The 18,161-nt window shown below is 42.6% G+C and overlaps 1 protein-coding gene across 2 annotated transcripts; it reads right to left on the reverse strand.

Annotated features, from left to right (window-relative positions):
• Positions 1–4,903: 4,903 nt before the first annotated feature.
• HIKESHI (heat shock protein nuclear import factor hikeshi) lies at positions 4,904–17,855 on the reverse strand. Of its 2 annotated transcripts, none has more exons than XM_082043060.1 (5): positions 17,722–17,855; positions 16,732–16,969; positions 9,270–9,421; positions 6,640–6,758; positions 4,904–5,132 (listed from the first exon to the last, which is right to left on the reverse strand). In XM_082043060.1, exons 1-5 carry the CDS (start codon positions 17,749–17,751, stop codon positions 5,078–5,080), a joined length of 594 nt encoding a protein of 197 aa, XP_081899186.1. In that variant the 5' UTR covers positions 17,752–17,855; the 3' UTR covers positions 4,904–5,077. The 2 variants fall into 2 exon arrangements, with proteins under 2 accessions (XP_081899186.1, XP_081899187.1); XM_082043061.1 differs by lacking the exon at positions 17,722–17,855 and adding an exon at positions 17,228–17,321.
• Between the last annotated feature and the right edge of the window lie 306 nt (positions 17,856–18,161).

Below are 18,161 nucleotides of genomic sequence, written 5' to 3' on the forward strand. Positions count from 1 at the left end.
TCTGAGCCCGCTCCAGCACCTCAAGGTGTTTCCTGGAGTGAGGGGCCCCAGGATTTGAGGTTTGGCCTCAGCAGTGCCCAGCACAGGGGGATGGTCACTGCCTTGGTCCTGCTGGCCACATGGGTTCTGATACAACTATTTTTTATGCAACAGCGATGGCCCGAACACCTCATCATTAATTCTGTGGAAAGTCTCTGGGTTTAGCAGAGTCCGAAATGCTGCCAGGTGGGGATGTGGTGGGGAGAGAACTCCAAAAGGCCGTGGGAGTGCTCAGGCGTCCTCCAGCCTTCCAGGAAACTGCTTCCGTCAGCCGAACTGAACCGCTCTGACTACACTGGTGCTGGAGGCTGCTGCTGTTCAGGCTGTGCAAGCGTGTGCTGTTGGACACAGTTTTCTGGGTTTTCCCATGTCCAGGGTTGACAGTGAAGTGGGATACAAAGCAGTAGGGATTTTTTTGGCCATTTTTTTTTGGACGAAGTGGTGTGTTCTGACAAATGAACTGAAAGGAAGGGTGGTGCCTCACCAGAGAGGGGCCTAACACAGGGTCAGCTTTAACTTTTGCACTGATTTATTAATGTGCTGAAGACTGTTCTCTTAAAATACAGATAGATGTTCTACAGGTTTGCCCTGAGAAATCTGGATAGAGCTGAATTCAAGATTCAAGGTGTTAATGAAGGGAAGAACCAGAGCAGGGCTGTCCAACTCATTTTCACTGGGGGGCACATCAGCCTCACTGTTGCCTTCAAAGGGCCGAGTGTAATTTGAGGACTGTATAACTGTAGGAGTAGTTACATTTATACAGTCCTCAAATTACACTCGGCCCTTTGAAGGCAACAGCGAGGCTGATGTGCCCCCCCCATGCAAATGAGTCTGACCGCAAACTAGAGAATATGAACTTGCACAAGTAGAGCTGGATCAAGCCCTGGGGAAGAAAAAGTCTCCTTACAACAGTCAGCACCATCTGCTTTTAAGACTGATAGTATCTTGAATATACACCACAAAGAGAAAAAAACCACCTCCTTTTCAACATTCAGATGCCTAAAGCTCAGGTGAACATAAAAGTTGTGTATTAATTTCATTGGGGTGTTTTCTTCCTAGAGCTGACTAGATCTAGACTGAAAAAAAAGAGGACAAATAAAGTTATTTTTACTGTGCATCTTCTGGAGTTTTACTCCATCTGGTGGTGACTGAATTAAAAGACAATGTTACCACAATGTGATTTTTAAATCTGATTCTTCTTGAGGTTTCTGATTTTAAACTGGAGAATTTCATGCAAATGGAGATTGAATTTGCCCTCGTATATGTGGGAGTGTCATCTTTGGTGTGTTTTCATGTTTTTTTTTCATAATTATAATTTTGATTGCTTTTCATGGATTTGCCGTCTGTTTCAGCATAAACTAGTAGCAGTATATGCATTTGTTGCTTTCTGTAGTTTTAAATTCACCTCTGGGTGCAGTGTGGGCAGACCCGGAGACCCATCAGGCTCCTGAATGAAACTTTCCCAACTCCGGCTGATGAGTCATGTTGACTTGGGAAGAAAAATGGTTGGGAAAATGTCCTGAAATGGAAGGAAATAAGTCAATCGCTGTCCTGGTCAGACATGGTGGGGCATGTTCAACCTCAAAGCCGAACGATCACAGAATCACAGAATGTCAGGGATTGGAAGGGACCTCAAAAGCTCATCCAGTCCAATCCCCCCATGGAGCAGGAACACCCAGATGAGGTTACACAGGAAGGTGTCCAGGCAGGTTTTGAATGTCTGCAGAGAAGGAGACTCCACAACCCCCCTGGGCAGCCTGTTCCAGTGTCTGTCACCCTTACTGAGAAGAAGTTTCTTCTCAAATTTAAGTGGAACCTTTTGTGTTCCAGTTTGTACCCATTACCCCTTGTCCTATCATTGGTTGTCATTGGTAGAGGCTCTTTTGTTGTTTTAAGACTTAACCTCTTAGTAGCAAGAAAGTGGTAACAGCACAAAGGAAAAATACACATAGGAGGTCCTTTACAAAATAATTTATGTTACATACAGGTTATTATTATTATTATTATTAATTATTATTATTATTACAGGTTTTACATCTCTGGAAGTAACTGGGGGAAGAATTGTTTTTTATTGTGTGTGAGGAAGAAAAAACAACAGCAACCCAAACCGCTATATATATAAGAAGCAGGATAGATTGATGTATGCATTATATCTTCATGTTTCTCTTCAGGCTTATTCCTGAACTACTATATAATCCTGTTCTCTCATTTTAAACCAGCCTGTTGAGGGATATTGTTAGGAGATATGAACCTATATAGACAGATGTGCTGAGCAAGCGTTTGGCTGTTCATGAAGACACAGGACAAAATCCGATTGCTTCCCTGTGACCTCCCTTTTATCTGAAACACGCGGAGAAAAGATACTAAACCCTTATTCATCCTGAAACAAGAAAGGCGGGTAAGAGGTTTATTCGGTTCCTCAACAAGGAAATACTTTTCTGTTCTAGCAAGCAAATAAAAAATGTGCAAACCTCACTTTTGGCATGCAGATGGTGCAAAAGGTGGATTGAATAGCTCAGATTTAGGCTTCTACTTTGAACATTAGTCATCCAGCTTTTGTTTTACTTCTCATCACAAAGAAATAGGAAAGATGGTTTTGGTGTCTCTCAGGACAAACCCATGTGGAACAGAAGTTGGGTGAGGTGGAAAGAAAAAGCTCTTGTGTTTGAGAAGCACAGCTTGGAAATTCAAATAAACCACTCACAGAAATAAATGAGCTGATTCATAGTGGTTTTGAAAGGCACCTCTCTGATATAATTTGAAGGGGGGGATGGATTTTTCCTTCTCTAGGTTTCTAATCCACAAGCTCAGCCACGGCAGATTGGGAAGAAGAGGAAAATAACTTACAGAGATGGTCTCAAGCGTGTGCCACGTTGACCAAGCTCAGAGACACCTGCTGAACCCATGGTGGCTGCAGCACTGGGAGAAGTTCTCAATGCACATTGCTGAATTCCTTACAATGCATGCAATTATATATATTCATTTATAACCTCGACGTCTGGAGCCAGAGCGAGAGCAGCCACAGGGCTCGCGCTGATCCCAGCCACACGGTCCACTCTGGCTTCCCAAAGCCCAGACACCACCAGTCCCACCAGCATCATGGAGCCACCAGGATGCAGCTGTGACCAGGGCAGAACACAAGAGGTTGATGCTCTAGGAGAGAGGACAGAGCAGCAGTGACTGGTGGGAACTCTGCCCAGAGGGGGCCCTGATGGACTTCAGAGACCTTTAGGTTATATGACTTACTCTCCACCAAACTGTGTCAGATAAAGCAGGACTGTAGAAAATTGCAACAAAGAGCAGTAACACAGATTATTTCATGTAGGGATGCTCCAGTCAGATAAGCTTTAGTACCTCTTCTTTACAAATAATTCACTCTATTGTTACTTAAATCCTGCTGCCCCGGTGAGGCTGTCAGGTCATACTGACATGTCTCAAACCTCATAAAGGCCTCTGAAATGTCAATTATTTTACTTCCACACCAGGCAGATGCTTCCTCACAAGCATGAGAACCTCAGCAATGACCACCAGCAGCCGTGTCACAACGATGCCTTAACTGTGGCTTCCATTTGGCCCTGCTGTGTTCTGACACCGCTTGTGCCATCATCAGCTCCGTGAGGCATCTGCCACTTGTGTAACCAGAGCTCCCATATCCTGCTGCAGGATTTGACAGGTCACACAATAATCCTAATGACCCTTCCCAATTAAGGGAGTTGAGCCTGCACCTCTGCTAACCACCCTCATTGCTGCTTCTCCACGAACAGGTGGCTTAAAAACATTTCCTTCAGAAAATTAAGCCCTTGGTTGAGCACAAGACCAGTTATTTCAGGGTTTAACCTTATGTGAAACAACTCTGAGCTTTGACCACAAGTTACCTGGGAGGGAATTAGTTTTGCTTTTCAAAAGCCACCTGGAGCATTAAGCAGTAGAGACTAGAGAAGATACTTTGTCATACCAAAGTGAAGAGATGGCAGCTTCTTCCAACCCTTCCAGAGAAATTTAGAGCAATGTTCTCTGTTTTGGGGAAACTATGGAGATGTTTGGTTCTAAGTTCCAAGTGGAATCACAGGATAGCAAGAGAAGCTCACAGGACAGTCAAAACAAGCTCCAGTTCTCTGTGCAGCAATGAGTTTCTCAACGCAGAACATATCATATCTTCCTCTCAAATGGTGGAAACAATACCCCACAAATCCCTGACATAACCTTGGTGTTTTGACGTAACCCATTTTCCTCCCAGAAAAACTCTTTCAGGTTTCCCTTCGGCCTTCATACCATAATTAAAACTGGAGAGAAAGACAAATTAATCCAATACCTGCACTGGCAATAATTTAGCAGCTCTTGTCTCACTGAACAGTCCAGGGCTGCAAAGTACAAACCTACAACTCTGAATTGGCCTGTAACAGCCATTTCAAAGCTGTTTGACTTGCAGCAGGAAAGTCCCCAAAGTTTCTCTTCATTACACTTTTATACAGGAAAACTTTCAGACAGGTACCCTGAGATCAAGCTCCATAGTGTCCTTCATGCCAAAAAGAGGAAAATACCATTGTACCATTTACAGGAGCTGCGGACAGGAATGTTTGTTGTCAACAAACTGAAAGAACTTAGAGCAGGAAAACCATCAGCATATTCTCAGTTGCCTGATGACCCTTCAGAATGAAGTAAAGAAGGAAAAACTACATTTATTTGGTTTACAACTAAATAGCCCAGAACATTACACAACTATGAGACACTGCTGCCAGTTTTGCACCCTGTTATTTCTTCCACTTTAAATGCAGTTTCAAAAGAATATTTCTATGCGTGTACATGCAACACTGATTTCTTGTTGCAGCCAAGTACTTCAATTTAAAAACAATGCATAGGCAAGTAGTTTTCATGGATTTTAATTTTAAATAATTTTCAGGCGTAATACAAAATTACAAGTTTGTCTCTTCAGACTAATCGTTGGTTGTTTTTTTTCCTCAAAATTCTTCATGGAGTTACTTGCTGCATCTTTCCAATAGCGCTCAACAGAAAGCTCTTCAAATGCCACAATTGAAGTTTATGTTTTCCAGAAGAGAGGGTTCTGTGTCAGGCGTCTCTGGAAGTTCTCATACCTAGAGAAACAAAACCAAACCACAAAAGCTGCTACAAATAAAATGCCTTCAGAAACGAGGCAAATAATATAGTCTATGCAGAGAACACGATAAATTACATATATTTCACACCAGGGATTAAATCCAAAATACTTTTTGATACTGTATCAAGAATATTAACAGTGAGACTTGTGTATTTCAACAACACCACATATTAAGAATCATAGAATTGTTTTGGTTGGAAAAGACCTTTAAGTTCGAGTTCAACCATTAACCTAACAGTGCCAAGTCTAAACAACTATTCTCTAACAAATAATGGAATCCCATACGCACACACACTGTCCTAATTTTGCTTTTCGTACTCACGGAAACAAGTAAACCACAAACTGAACACCAGAATTCGTTACTGAGCTACCATGGAGAAATGGGGAGAAAAGACAATTCCTGTGACTTTCTCAAAAAATAATGGTCTACAAGCTTTAGGCTACAAAAGCCTAAAAAATCCTTTCAACCCCCACAAACCCAAGCTGTAAGGTACCAAAAGGTACTGCCCATGAAACAAAGTTCTCCTCCATCTCATAGTTCCTTCCCCAATTTAAATGAGAAAAGAGACTCTAAAGGGTTTTAAAGCCACTCAAATTAGAGAAAGGCTTATTTACAAATGAATTTCTAAGCTGAACTATTGAACTTCACTGCAGGCAGCCCATTGCAGAGACCTAAGATATTCTACGTATCGCACGCTATAATTAAACACATTATAATGACTCAAGAACACAGGAACAGAGCTAAAAAAATTGTTGCTTTTAACAGATTTCTATACACAAAGGCGTTCAGTTTAATTATTAGAGCTATGCCTCACTTCATGACACTGTTTTGAAAAACCAAAAGCAAATTCAGCATCATCCAGGCCATGACCAGCCATTTCCCTGCTCTGTCAGCCCATCTTCGCCTCAGTTTTTCTGAGACCCCCCCCATGTACGTTCATGGAGTGCGTGGAGTTACCTTCTGAACACATCTGCATCAAGTTACACTCCCAAATAAAATATATTGCTTATGTTAACTGCTTGTATATTCACGAGATCTGTACTAATGATACAACTGTATTCAGAGAGCCCAAAATTCTGTGTTAAACAGGGTTTAGGTGAATACTATGGAGGCTAAAGAGGGTTAAACTCAAACTGTAGGACTGCTGGTAGTTCGCAATCTCCAGACTACATGGACCATCCCCATAGACATTTCTTAAACCAGCCCCTGGAAAACAACCCCCAGAGAGACTTTTCTGTTTGTGCTCAAAGGTCTTGGTGACAGAACCACGTCAACTGGGAACGTGAGCAATATAACTATGCTGGAATTACATCTAGGAAGAGACCAAGCGCAATAAACACAAACTGACAACTCTCACAAATTCTTTGAAATCATTTTTGCATCATCTCACTGAATAGCATGACAGCAGTTCAATACTTAAGAAATCAGATGGTATAACACCAAGGAAAAAAACCCACTTGTTACTAGAGATCATTGCCATTACCATTTCAGAACTACATTTGCAGGAATGAAAGCTTCAGAAGGATTCGGGGTCATCTGTGCCTGAGTTACAGCAAAGGAGGAAGCAAAGTTATAGAAGTTATCCAACATCTTCTGAGTGAACTGAAATTAAAAAAAAACAAGGAGAGTTTTAAGTAAGTTATTTTTTCAGTTTGAATTTTTACGCAAAAGTTGAACAAACACGAAACTCCTGTATTAAGTAAAATTAGCATTGCCATCTAAAACACCGTGGGAAAGTGGATATAGTAGGTCCAGGCATGTCCATTTTAAAGTGATCAAAACATCTTAACTTGCCCTCAGATGCATCCATCATCCAAGAATCATTTTCGGGATCTTCACTCGCCCACTCCCTGCCCTATTTCATCCAACTGCATAAACAGCTTAGGGAAGAACATTTTCATCTCGGGCCAAAGAAGTGATGCAGTGACCAGAGCTGTCCCTCTCCTGAAAATCAAACATCAGCACAACTGCAGACCAGGTCAAAGCTGCCGTTCCAGCTCATGGCAAAACATAAGTTGCTACACCAGCTGAAAAGTCTGATCGGCCTCGTTACAACTCGTCCGATTCCAGCGACAGGGAAATTTCCTTTTGCTTCCACCCCAGAAAGGTTGTTATCTTGGCATCTTCTGCCACAAGATCTTGCTGGGGAAACCACGAAAAAGATGAACAGGAAACTCCTAAACTGTAGGAATAAGGAATTAAAAGAGTGAAAGAGAGGCCAAGAAGCAGTGAGCCCTGTGTGCATAGGATGAGGCTGCAGGACATTCCCAGCCAGGCTACGGATACATAAACCTATGGTACTTCCATCTTACCCCTATTCTCTTTATTTAAAAAACCAATTTTCATAGACAGTGAAATGAAGAAGGAAAAAGCACAGGAGTTGGACTCGATGATCCTTGTGGGTCCCTCCCAACTCAGGACATTCTGTGATTCTGTGATATATGCACACCCTTGTGCTTCCCTCCACCTGCTCTGACAAAAGGAATGGAAGAATTCGGAAGAACCCAGAAGCCTCAGTCTCACCCCACTCACATGCAGAACTCTGGTTTCATTCCATTTTTTCAATACACGTTTTATATAATATATGTATTAAAAATAGATATACAATCATAAAGCTTCATAAATCTTCTTAAAAATGTAGTGGGAGAGCAACCCCTTAAATTAGACACAGCTAATTTTGCCTTTAAAAACAAAACCAAACCAAACCACTTTATTGCTATAATGTAGCAGTTCCAAATGTCAAGTATTAAATCAAAGCCATTAGTCCTTCACAAACATGCTCCCAGTCAAATCCCCTTCCTCTGCTATCTACCCCCTCAAAGGTTTTTTGTCAATTATGACTTTATACATTGTCTTTATACATTGCTTCAACCTTTGGTTCAACTGCATTCCCCAGAAAGCAATATACAATTTCAGTTAGGATGCTACTATTTTAATAGAAAAATCCACCTAACTGGAAACAACATTTGTAAAGAAGTTATGCAATCATGAGGTGGTTCTTTCTTCTTTAAATATTATTGCCAGAAAAATCCACCAGCCACCTTGCAAATGACCTTATGCGACACATTAACTCATGACTTAACTACTGCTATTATAAAAACTGGTGGAATCAGAAGTGCTATTTAGATGTCATTTGCTCCTAACATCTCCAGAAAAGCTCCATTAACAGCACTATGCACAACCAGCTGTCAGTCAACTCCTAATCATGATAACTTTCTCCAAGAGACTTTACTTATTTGGAGCTTCATGTGTATACACCGCTACAGGACATCAGTTACATCATTAGGATCACTGTTCCATTACTAATCTAGCTCATGAAGTGTCTGTAAGCAAAGCAAGCAAGAAAAAAAGCTTCAAGAAAACCCTCACCAACTGCTGAAATCTTAAAAGATAATGCCAGAGCTGTCGGTGTTAGGGAAATCAAGACCTGGCAAGCAGATCTAGCTTGCCTTGAACTGCTGTTAGATGGCCAAACAACCACCAGCGCTGGCTGAGGATTTCCAGACGTTCAAACTAACAGGCAGGCTGGGTAAAAGTGTTGCAGCCCAAAGCCTGGTCCACGGGGCAAGAATTGGGCAAACCAAACCAAACCAAACCTAAAATGTCTTTCTGTGGGAGAGGGGACGGTTCCGTAGTTCTGCAGAACTACATCAGAAGGATTTCTCAGGGTCAGTAAATACCTGTCTGCATCGTGCCAATATTGGCCTTGACTTCTGAGTAGTTTTTAAGCATCCCTGCAAATCTACACACCAGAGTTCCAGCACCTCCAAATCACCCAAAGATCCACCGTCTCTTATGTGTATTTAGTCAGAGCTGCTCCTATAAGGAAGCATCATAAATATTTTTACAGTAGAATGACATTGAGATGAGTGAGTCCATTGGCCTGACTCCACTGAACATGTAAAATCCAATCCTTTATGGGAGACAGTTTTCCAGTGTAAGAAAAAGTAACTACCAAATATAACAGCATCCAGCCAAATGATTTGACAATGACTAAGTTGGTTACAACCCTACAGCCTTCCATAGCTGCTTTTTTTTTTTATTAACATGGAGGCTCAATTCTTAAGACTTCAGTAGTACAGAGAATTTCTGAAATTAGAATGTCCACGCTACCTCCGTGAATGAATCTACTGATGACACAGCAGCACTTGCAACAGGAGTCTGTTGGGCCAGGTTCTCCAGCAGTTCCACCGAGATTCCAATCTGGGCCACTGTTGGTGTCTGAGGGAGGTTCATGGCACCGAAGGGGTGTTGACTTCCCTTCCCTGAAAGCATCACAAACAGCACACGTTAGATTTGGCACCCACGTGAAGACTGTGTTACTTAAATTACTGTGTTTCTTCTGTAAAAGGTATTTTTCAAATCCCACCAGAGACGTCTCCCTATCTCAGAAATACAGAAAAATCACACAGTCCAAGGACAGGCACAAGTACACACAGGCACAACAGATGAAACAGTGTGATAGGTACATTTAAAAGACAGAGCAGATCTTAAGGAAAGTTCTAAAAAAAAAGGAAAAACAATTTTAAAGCTTCTTATTAAGTACGTTTATTCAACAGAAAATACGACCTGTGAGTAAACAACAGCAGAACCTCTCAATAGGAACTAACCCTTTAATTCACATTGTAACAATTGCAGATAAGCAGGAAACACGCAGCCCTGTTGCACAGTTCTTCGATTCACTCATTCAAACCAGGTGCTTGTGAAACTGGTTGCGCACTGAGATCCAGAGCAGCCGTCCTTGTGCAGGGCTGGGCAGCCCCAGGACCCGGCTGAACGGCCCAAAACCACCAACAGCAGCAAAGGCCAACAGAGTAGCCACAGAACAGAAAGGCCTCTGACTTTGCCAGAGCCACAAACAAAACAATTAATCAGGAAGAAAATCACTCCTACTGACACACTGCTCATATGGGCATCATCCCAACCCTCTGCCTTTATTTCTGACCTTTCTCAACTGGGTGTTAACCAGCACTTTCAGTCCCAGTTTCAGCCAGGGGCTCTGCAAACAACAACAGGCACCTAGAGTCACCTAAATCACACACACTTCTTTGCCAGCATCTCCAAAGGAAAACACAGGAAAAACGTCTGGGGGTCACAATGCTGCCAGAAAAATACTCGTGCTCCACCTAAGTTTGAGCAAACACAATAGACAAGTGTGCTCTGAACACAGAAGTGATTTTCTTCAGTAGCACTCTCTGGCCTCTCAGTAGCAGGAGAAAGCAAAGCTGATCAAGAGCTGCCCTACAGACCAGGCAACACCACCTTGAGCTGCGAGGAAGGCCAACTGAAATCTAAAGCACCATCTGACTTAGTTCCATGGTCAAAAACTCAGCCGGCAAAACCAGCACAACTTTGAGGAGTCAAACTGAGACTCAGAGACTGAAGATCTCAAACCTACCTGTTTTTTCTACAGAGACATGAGGCACTACCACAAAGAAGCCAACATCCAGCCCATCCAGAACACACATTCAAAAATACAACACCCTTTTCAGCTGAAGCAGTGTCACCCCTCACTCCAGACCCTACAACTGCCATATAGTGCTACATTCAAGAGTAAAGCACTTGCTATTAAAATGTTAGTTTAACACAGAGCCAATAATACAGTTCATCTGCTGAAGTGCTATTTGGAAGTGTTTTGAGAAATGCCATTGCTATATGATGTTAACCTTTAGTGTGGATAGATGCTTGCTTGATAAAAGTACAATTTATTAAAGTATTAAAAAGGACAGGGAAAAGGTACTGCAAACCAAATATCACACAAGTCCATGATTAAAAATCCCAACAACAATAGAGCTGGTAGAAATTTTACATCTTGTAACATCCTTACCTGAGAAGCTGACATTTACAATGAACACGTAACATCCTCAAGCAACAGGCTCCATCAGCACGTATCACTACTTTAGAAAGCCACCCATGATCTAAATAACAAAATACATCCATTCTGTCACTTTGCACACGCTCCCATGAAACCACTCCCTTGCAAACATGTCAGCCTAAAAGGGTGACAGAAAAACATCCCCTACCGTCCTTACACCATCTGAAATACACTCTGCATTTCCAATGCTTGGCTATTGCAATTAACCTTCCAAACACAGAGAACGCAGTACGTTAATCAGTAATGAAATACAAACTCGGGTTTTTGCACTCAGACCCTACGCTTTCCAACATACTATGTCATCACAGAGCAACTGCCATCAGGAAAGGATCTTTTTCCATCTCTTTCTTTCCCTTCATTAAACCCTTGATTCAAGATAGCGAGCCCTCATCACCATGTCAAAAACCTCACCCACGTGCAGGCCTCAAATGCAGACATTATATTAGAGCGTATATTTCCAAGTGGAAAACAGCATCACACACACCATCGCATGCTGCACAGCAGAAAAGGTCTGCAATGGAAAAGGTTAACCTGTAACTTTTATCCCATTTGTCAATATACTTTCAGTAAGGGTGCAAAATCCCAGGCCAAGGTTTGCTTTCTATTCCTACACCACTTTCAGGCACAAATGAAAAATAAACAAAACCCCAATTCTAAGGTGAGGAGCATTTCTGAGCCCCTTCTTTATGCACAATCACATGAAATTCATCTACTCTCAATCAGTAAAACAACACACAGTCAGAGAATATATTATTGCATGAACTAAATTATTACCGGCCATTAATCGTCTCCAGATCTAAAAGTACAGACAAGCCAGTAAGAGCGACAACTGCCTGCAACAGCATTCTTCTAAACCTCAGTGCTCTAGGCCAAAACTGCCTCCCTGCAGCATAAACTCCTGCTTTGAAAAGGGTGGTCAGCAAAACATTATATTCACAACACTTTCCAAAGCAACATCAACATTCCACCTGTGGCAAAAGACCCAGCAGAACCCATATCTTGCCTTCCAAGAGTCATCATGCTCTGCAAGAGCATCAGTAGCCCAAGTGAAAACACGTGAACTCTTCAGTTGTGCCATGAGAAGTGACAACAATTCCTTGTGTTGACTGATACAAATCACAGTGATTTGATCAGGAATGTCAGTGACCTTCACGAATGAACAGAGTTAGCACTACTAGTGCAGCTCCAAGAGGCACCAAGGGATCTTACTACGACATTTATTACAGCTGCAGTTTGTTACACAAGAAATTGCACAATTTCACAAAGGTATATTGCACTCTTCCACAAAGGTATATTGCTATGTTATTCCTCTTGGCACCAAAGAAGCCACTCAGCTTTGGTAAAGCCAGAAATACTCTGTTCTGCCTTGACTACAGGCTGTTAAACATTTCACCTATAATGAAAAATCCAGAAGTGGAAAGACTAAGAGCCTGAAAAAACACATTGACTGTCACCCCACTGGGGGGTGGGGAAATGACCAGAAAACCCCAAAACCCCAGAAACCCCCAAAACCTCACAAACACACATTATTCAGCTTTTAGCATGAATTGACAGAAGAATCAAAATGAAAGTTTTCAAAAAGCTCAGCAGGAGCATCATCACTCACAAACTCACTAAGAGTCAATCAGCTCTACATACAGCAGAGAGGATCATTTCTGTTCACCTTTAGAAATGTGACTGCTGGAACACAAGTTCTCTCTGCTCCACTTCCTAACTAAAACCAAATACAAGCAACACTGCCAGTCCTATAGAAACATCAGAATATCTCAAAGACAACCCAACTGAGAAGATAATTAATTTAACTAAATTACCACAGTCTACATATATGCCATGTGCCAGAATCTCACTCTTATGGTGTACTTTGACACACTTTCTTACCCTGGAGGGTGGTATCACAACCAGCACCACCATTCTGTCGCCTCTAATGCAAAACACTTGCCATAGCCCATAGTGATTCTTGCCACTTCCATAATGTATTTGATAATTAAATTCAGGCTTTTCGAATTCTAACTACCAATTTTGATGGAGGAGGGAAGAGGAGTTAAATTAACACATTTATTTCCAGCAGACATGGAGATTGCATCTGAAGAGAAGAAAAATAATTCAGATTTAATGCTTATTGCAAAGCCAGTCACCATTTTACATGACAGTCGATCCTCAAATAAACAACACAGCATCACAGAATCATTTCAGTTGGAAGAGACCCTCAGGATCATGGAGGTCAACCATAACCTAACTCCAGCACTAAACCATATCCCTAGGAACGTCATCTAAACACCTTTTAAACCCCTCCAGGGATGGTGACTCCACCACTTCCCTGGGCAGCCTGTTCCAATACCTGACAACCCTTTCCGTGAAGAATTTTTTCCTAATATCCAATCTAAACCTCCACTGGTGCAACGTGAGCTCTTTTCCTCTTGTTCTATCACATGTATTGTTAACCCTGGACACTTTGGGCCTTTATCTACTAGACTTATAATAAATATCAGCAGATGCAAGACTTTACTTACTAAATCAAGGGGTTAAAACAACAAGAAATCAAACACAAAAAACCCCACAAACCACACACACACTTATATTTCTAGTCTCACAGCATAGCTTTTGAATGGTTAAAAGTTAGCAAGAAGAGAAAACAACATTCAGAACAACATTCAGTTTGTAGTGAAAATACTAAGAAATACAGTTCAACAAACTTTTCCTGATTATAGAAGATCTCACAAGGAATCTTTCAGAGGGTACTATGACATTTCTGCACGACACCTTCAAAACGCCATCTGGAAATCTTTTATTCAAAGAAGGTTAACAGAGTTTAAATGGTACTTGTAGTCAACATAAAAGTGTCCAGGTTCATAATTTAATCTCTACTCCACAAATCACTTTCACATTGAAGAGTTTATTCCACAGAAGTGATTTCCCCTTCAGGTCATCTTTTGAGACCACCTTCCGGGATTCCGCTTAGAAACACTGCAATGTTCACGTGCATTGCCTTTCCTTAGCAAGCACAGGACAGGAAACAGAGAAGCAAACAAAAAAACCTGGAGTAACATAATTTTGCTTGACCCTCACAGCCCAGAAGCCTAATTCCACATCCCCAGATACTGTATTTAACAGCTCAATCAGTCCTTACAACAATGTGCAACGTGGATGAGTCGCACACATCACAAAACCTGTGCAGTTCCAGGTTTCAGACACTAAACATAATGTAAGAGTTAAAAATGATACCTTTAACCTTTCCCAAAGTCTGTGTAATGAAACACTACACCACTGCAGCTGGCCACTCATGTCCACGTAAGAAACACGCTGGCCCTTTTCATCACAGAAGAAACTCTGCTGTAACTACTGTTTCACAGGGAGCTGACAAACAAGGACACAAATTTGTTCCTCTCAAAAAGGGATTAAATTCAAGCAAATACAGCACTCCACAATGTTTTCACTTTGCAGCACAGCTATTAATACAACTACATAACATCCCCAGCAAGGAAGTTGATGTCACAGATACATTGAATCCATGACACAAAATTTACACGTTTTCGCATCATTTTTAATGCACGTATTCCTAACATAACCTATCAAAGAGCTGACATAAGCTAGACAATTCTAAAAATTCTCCACACTGTTCCAGCTCACATTAGCTTTTGCAAAGCCCACATCAACTTCATTCTGTTCTTAATTCTCCAAATTAGCCTTCAGCCACCTCACATTAGCCTGCACTTACCAGGTTAGAAATAGAATCATAGAACGTCCTGAGTTGGAATGGACCCACAAGGATCATAAAGCCCAACTCCTGTCCCTGCGTATGACAACCCCATAGTTCACACCATGTGTCTGAGGACGTTGTCCAAGTCTTTTCTTGAACACTGTCAGGCAACCTCTGTGTTTCTCAGAAGCCTCAATCACGGGTTGGCTTGACACCCCTCATGCCCTCAGAAAAAGTGACAATGTTGAAAACACCTTTGACAGGGCAGCCACTGCTGTTTTACATGAACTGAACCTCAATAGCCAAGATATAAACATAATCACCTAACATTTCTTAAGCAGGGGATATAACTCTGGTTCAATGTCTTTATTTGGCCTCTTAATGGAACAGCACTGCTCCTTACTATGAATCAGGGGGCACCTGAGAACCCCAACGTTTGTTGCAGAACATGCCACTGACACTTGTCCTCCTCCTTATCTATTTCACAGATGCATATGGCCCCATCAACAGCCTGCTTAAAAACTTAGCATGAGTTAGTCAAACCCCAAAATACAGATTTCAACAGTTGGTAAAGTCTCTCAGTGACCCCAGCTCTCTCTAATCCCTCTCTGGTCTCCTCTTTCTGCAGCCTCATAGTGCAGCCTCATAGTCTTCTCCACCATACAACTGTTTCTTGTCATGGAAACTAAGGCTGTGTAGCTTATACTGACTCCACAGTTGGAAAGAAGCTGTAGACAACACGTGAAGGGCTGAGGTCTCTCTTGCCTGGATCACGTGGCGTTGCAAGTGCATTCACCTGTGTCAGAGTTCTTCCTCAAAGCAGCCCTTACTGGGAAATTATGGCTAATCATGCAAAAAGCATCTGAAAACCTGTTTTCCTGTGGAGCTCTCTGAAAGCATCTAAAATAGAGTAAGCCTTTCAAGCATGAGAAACATATCACAAAAACTGGCGAAAGAACAGGTGATCTACTTCACTGTTTCACTAACAGCATCACTTCATAATATACCAAAAACACCCTCCCCAAACCTTCCTGTGGCTGTTCTCTCTCCTGTAGAAAGCCCAAATTTTTGAAGAACATATATGATCAGAATTCATTTTGCTCTGGACCTTGAGAGCTCTCATCTCACATCACACTGCCATCCAGGACCGACTCAAAAGCAAGCATGCTATGTTACGAATTAATACACTTTATCACAGCAACCTCAATTACCTGAACAGAGATTCAAGTTAAGGCTGTAGAATACACTGAAGCCTTCAAAAATGTGTGTTACTTTATCATCATAACACTTGAAGCTGCTTGACTGACATATCCGTTCCTTTAATAAGACAAAGGTGTTGTTATTGGGACGCTTCATCATTTTTATAATATGCGTGGCCAACCCCCCACATATTTAGGAAAAACTTCAGTGACCAGCATTCTCTGACTCCACATAAGGCAGAATACTCTGACTCGGGTCTATATAAAAAAATATTAGAACATTTGCAAAGCTGCTTTCCAATGACGACACCCTCTCCTGGACAATTTTATAGCGCAACCGCTCCTGAAAGGGAGCTGTCTGAAATCACTGCGTCAGACTTCATTAATTACAAAAACTGTTTCTGTGCTACAAAGAATACAACTCCTTAACAGCAGAAGCTGAAAGAAACATTGCAGGTATGTCTACACAAACACCTGAAGAACATGCTATGGAAGTCAGAAAGTCATCCTTCCTCAGGTTCTCCATGCAGAAGCACTGGAACGCATGCCAGGCATGCTGAAAGGAATTTCCACATCAACACCATATATAAGAAAAGGTGAGGGAGAAAGTTCGCCAGGAACACAGAGACAGACTTCCACAAAGCCGACAAACAGGTTCGGGTACCACATCTGCTTGGGACTACATGAAAACACACAGTGGTCTGCCTTTTCAAGAGGCTTCTTGTTCAAAACCACCTTCAAACATTTAACCGCTTGTGCATGCAGGAACACATCTGTTTCACTGCTATGTCCTACCAGTCTTACCAGATTTCAGACCAGAAATCTTGAAGATGGCACTTGGCTTCTCATTAGTGACAAACCCCAGCAGCTGCCACACTGCCATCCCATTCTGGTCTGGGTAACAAAAATAGACAGATCCTCCCATTCCTTCTGGAAATGGTATTGTTCCCAGCATGAAGACCACTACATGGTTGATGTTTTCATAGTCCGGTAAATCAAATACAAATTTGTCTTCAGCCACTTGTTGGGGAGCTGCTTGTACCTAAAGAGAACAAAACTTATATCAGTATTACTAAGTGTTTCATCTTTGACCGTAACTGTGAATTTCCTTTTACAGAAATACACCTGAAGTGGAACATAACAAAAAGTGAGGAATGTGCTAACCTAAACAGCAAAAGCCAGATAAAAAAATCAAACACAGCAGAAGAACAACTGCAAAAAATATTACTGAAAACGCACAACACTCTTGTTCTACCTGCACTGCACATATATCCCACCCGGGACTACAGGATCAGAATACCTTCGCTCCCCATGTGCGTAGGAGGAAAATAGGGTGCAGAAGAGGTTGCCAAGTCTATAAGCAGTGGCTGTTGACCACCTGGCTGGCACAACCCCAGGAGCACGGAAACCTGTTCACATAGGAAATACAATAGACCTTGAGACAGGCAATTAGAAGGATGCCAGAGCAAAAGATACCCTCCTCTTTACCCGAGATGCCACATCCTTGCAGCCAAGGCACAATCTAGCCTTAAAAAGCTTCCTTTAAGCTGGCAGCTTGTCTCTGAGGAGCCCAAACCCCTCTATTAAGAGAGAGGACGGCAACCTCCCGGCAAGGAGGCTGTACAACGCAGCTGCCTCTGGGATGAGGGCGGCAGCAGCCGGGCGGGTGAGACAAGGCCGGCGGGCTCCCCTCCGCCTGGGACCTGCCCCGGGGGAAGGCGGCGGCCCCTGCGGCAGCTCCAGCCCGGCCCCGAGCGGGTTGAGGGCCCCGCCCGCGGCCCGGGCAGCGCTCACCAGCCTGCCCGCCACGAGGCAGCCGAACATGGCGACGGCCGCCGAACCCCCTCAGACGCTTCTCTGCTCCGGGGCCTCCATGAGCGTCGTCTCCCGGAAATCAACACGCCCCCGGTCCCACCAAGTCACTTCCGGAGCGCGGCACCCGGGGCGGGGAAGGGCGAACGGACTACAACTCCCGTGGTGCAACGCGCGGCTGCGCAGGAGCGGGACCGCGGGTGCGGCGCGGGGCCTGACGGGAGATGTAGTTCGCGCTTAGATCCCCTCAAAACCGGCCAAAGCGGTCAGGAGCAAATAAAATCTGCGTTAAAAATTAAAACGGAGAGAAAAAGGAAAAGTTAATGAAAAAATTACCTGTTTAGACATCTATACATCTTGTAAACTTAATCATACCTGGTTTAGTATTTCTGTTACAAATCTCTACAAAACTTCCCCTTTTT

Source organism: Streptopelia decaocto, assembly GCF_964273445.1.
Source record: "Streptopelia decaocto genome assembly, chromosome: 1".
In the NCBI taxonomy this organism is placed as follows: domain Eukaryota; kingdom Metazoa; phylum Chordata; class Aves; order Columbiformes; family Columbidae; genus Streptopelia; species Streptopelia decaocto.

Bases quoted from the DNA above. Each gene is read 5' to 3' on its own strand.
- HIKESHI (XM_082043060.1), bottom strand. From the start codon at position 17,751: ATGTTCGGCTGCCTCGTGGCGGGCAGGCTG. The intron at 6,759-9,269 runs GTAGCGTGGACA...TTTTAATTTCAG, and splicing joins CAGTAGATTCATTCACGGAG to TTCACTCAGAAGATGTTGGA. The intron at 5,133-6,639 runs GTAATGGCAATG...TTGTTTCTCTAG, and splicing joins GCAAATGTAGTTCTGAAATG to GTATGAGAACTTCCAGAGAC.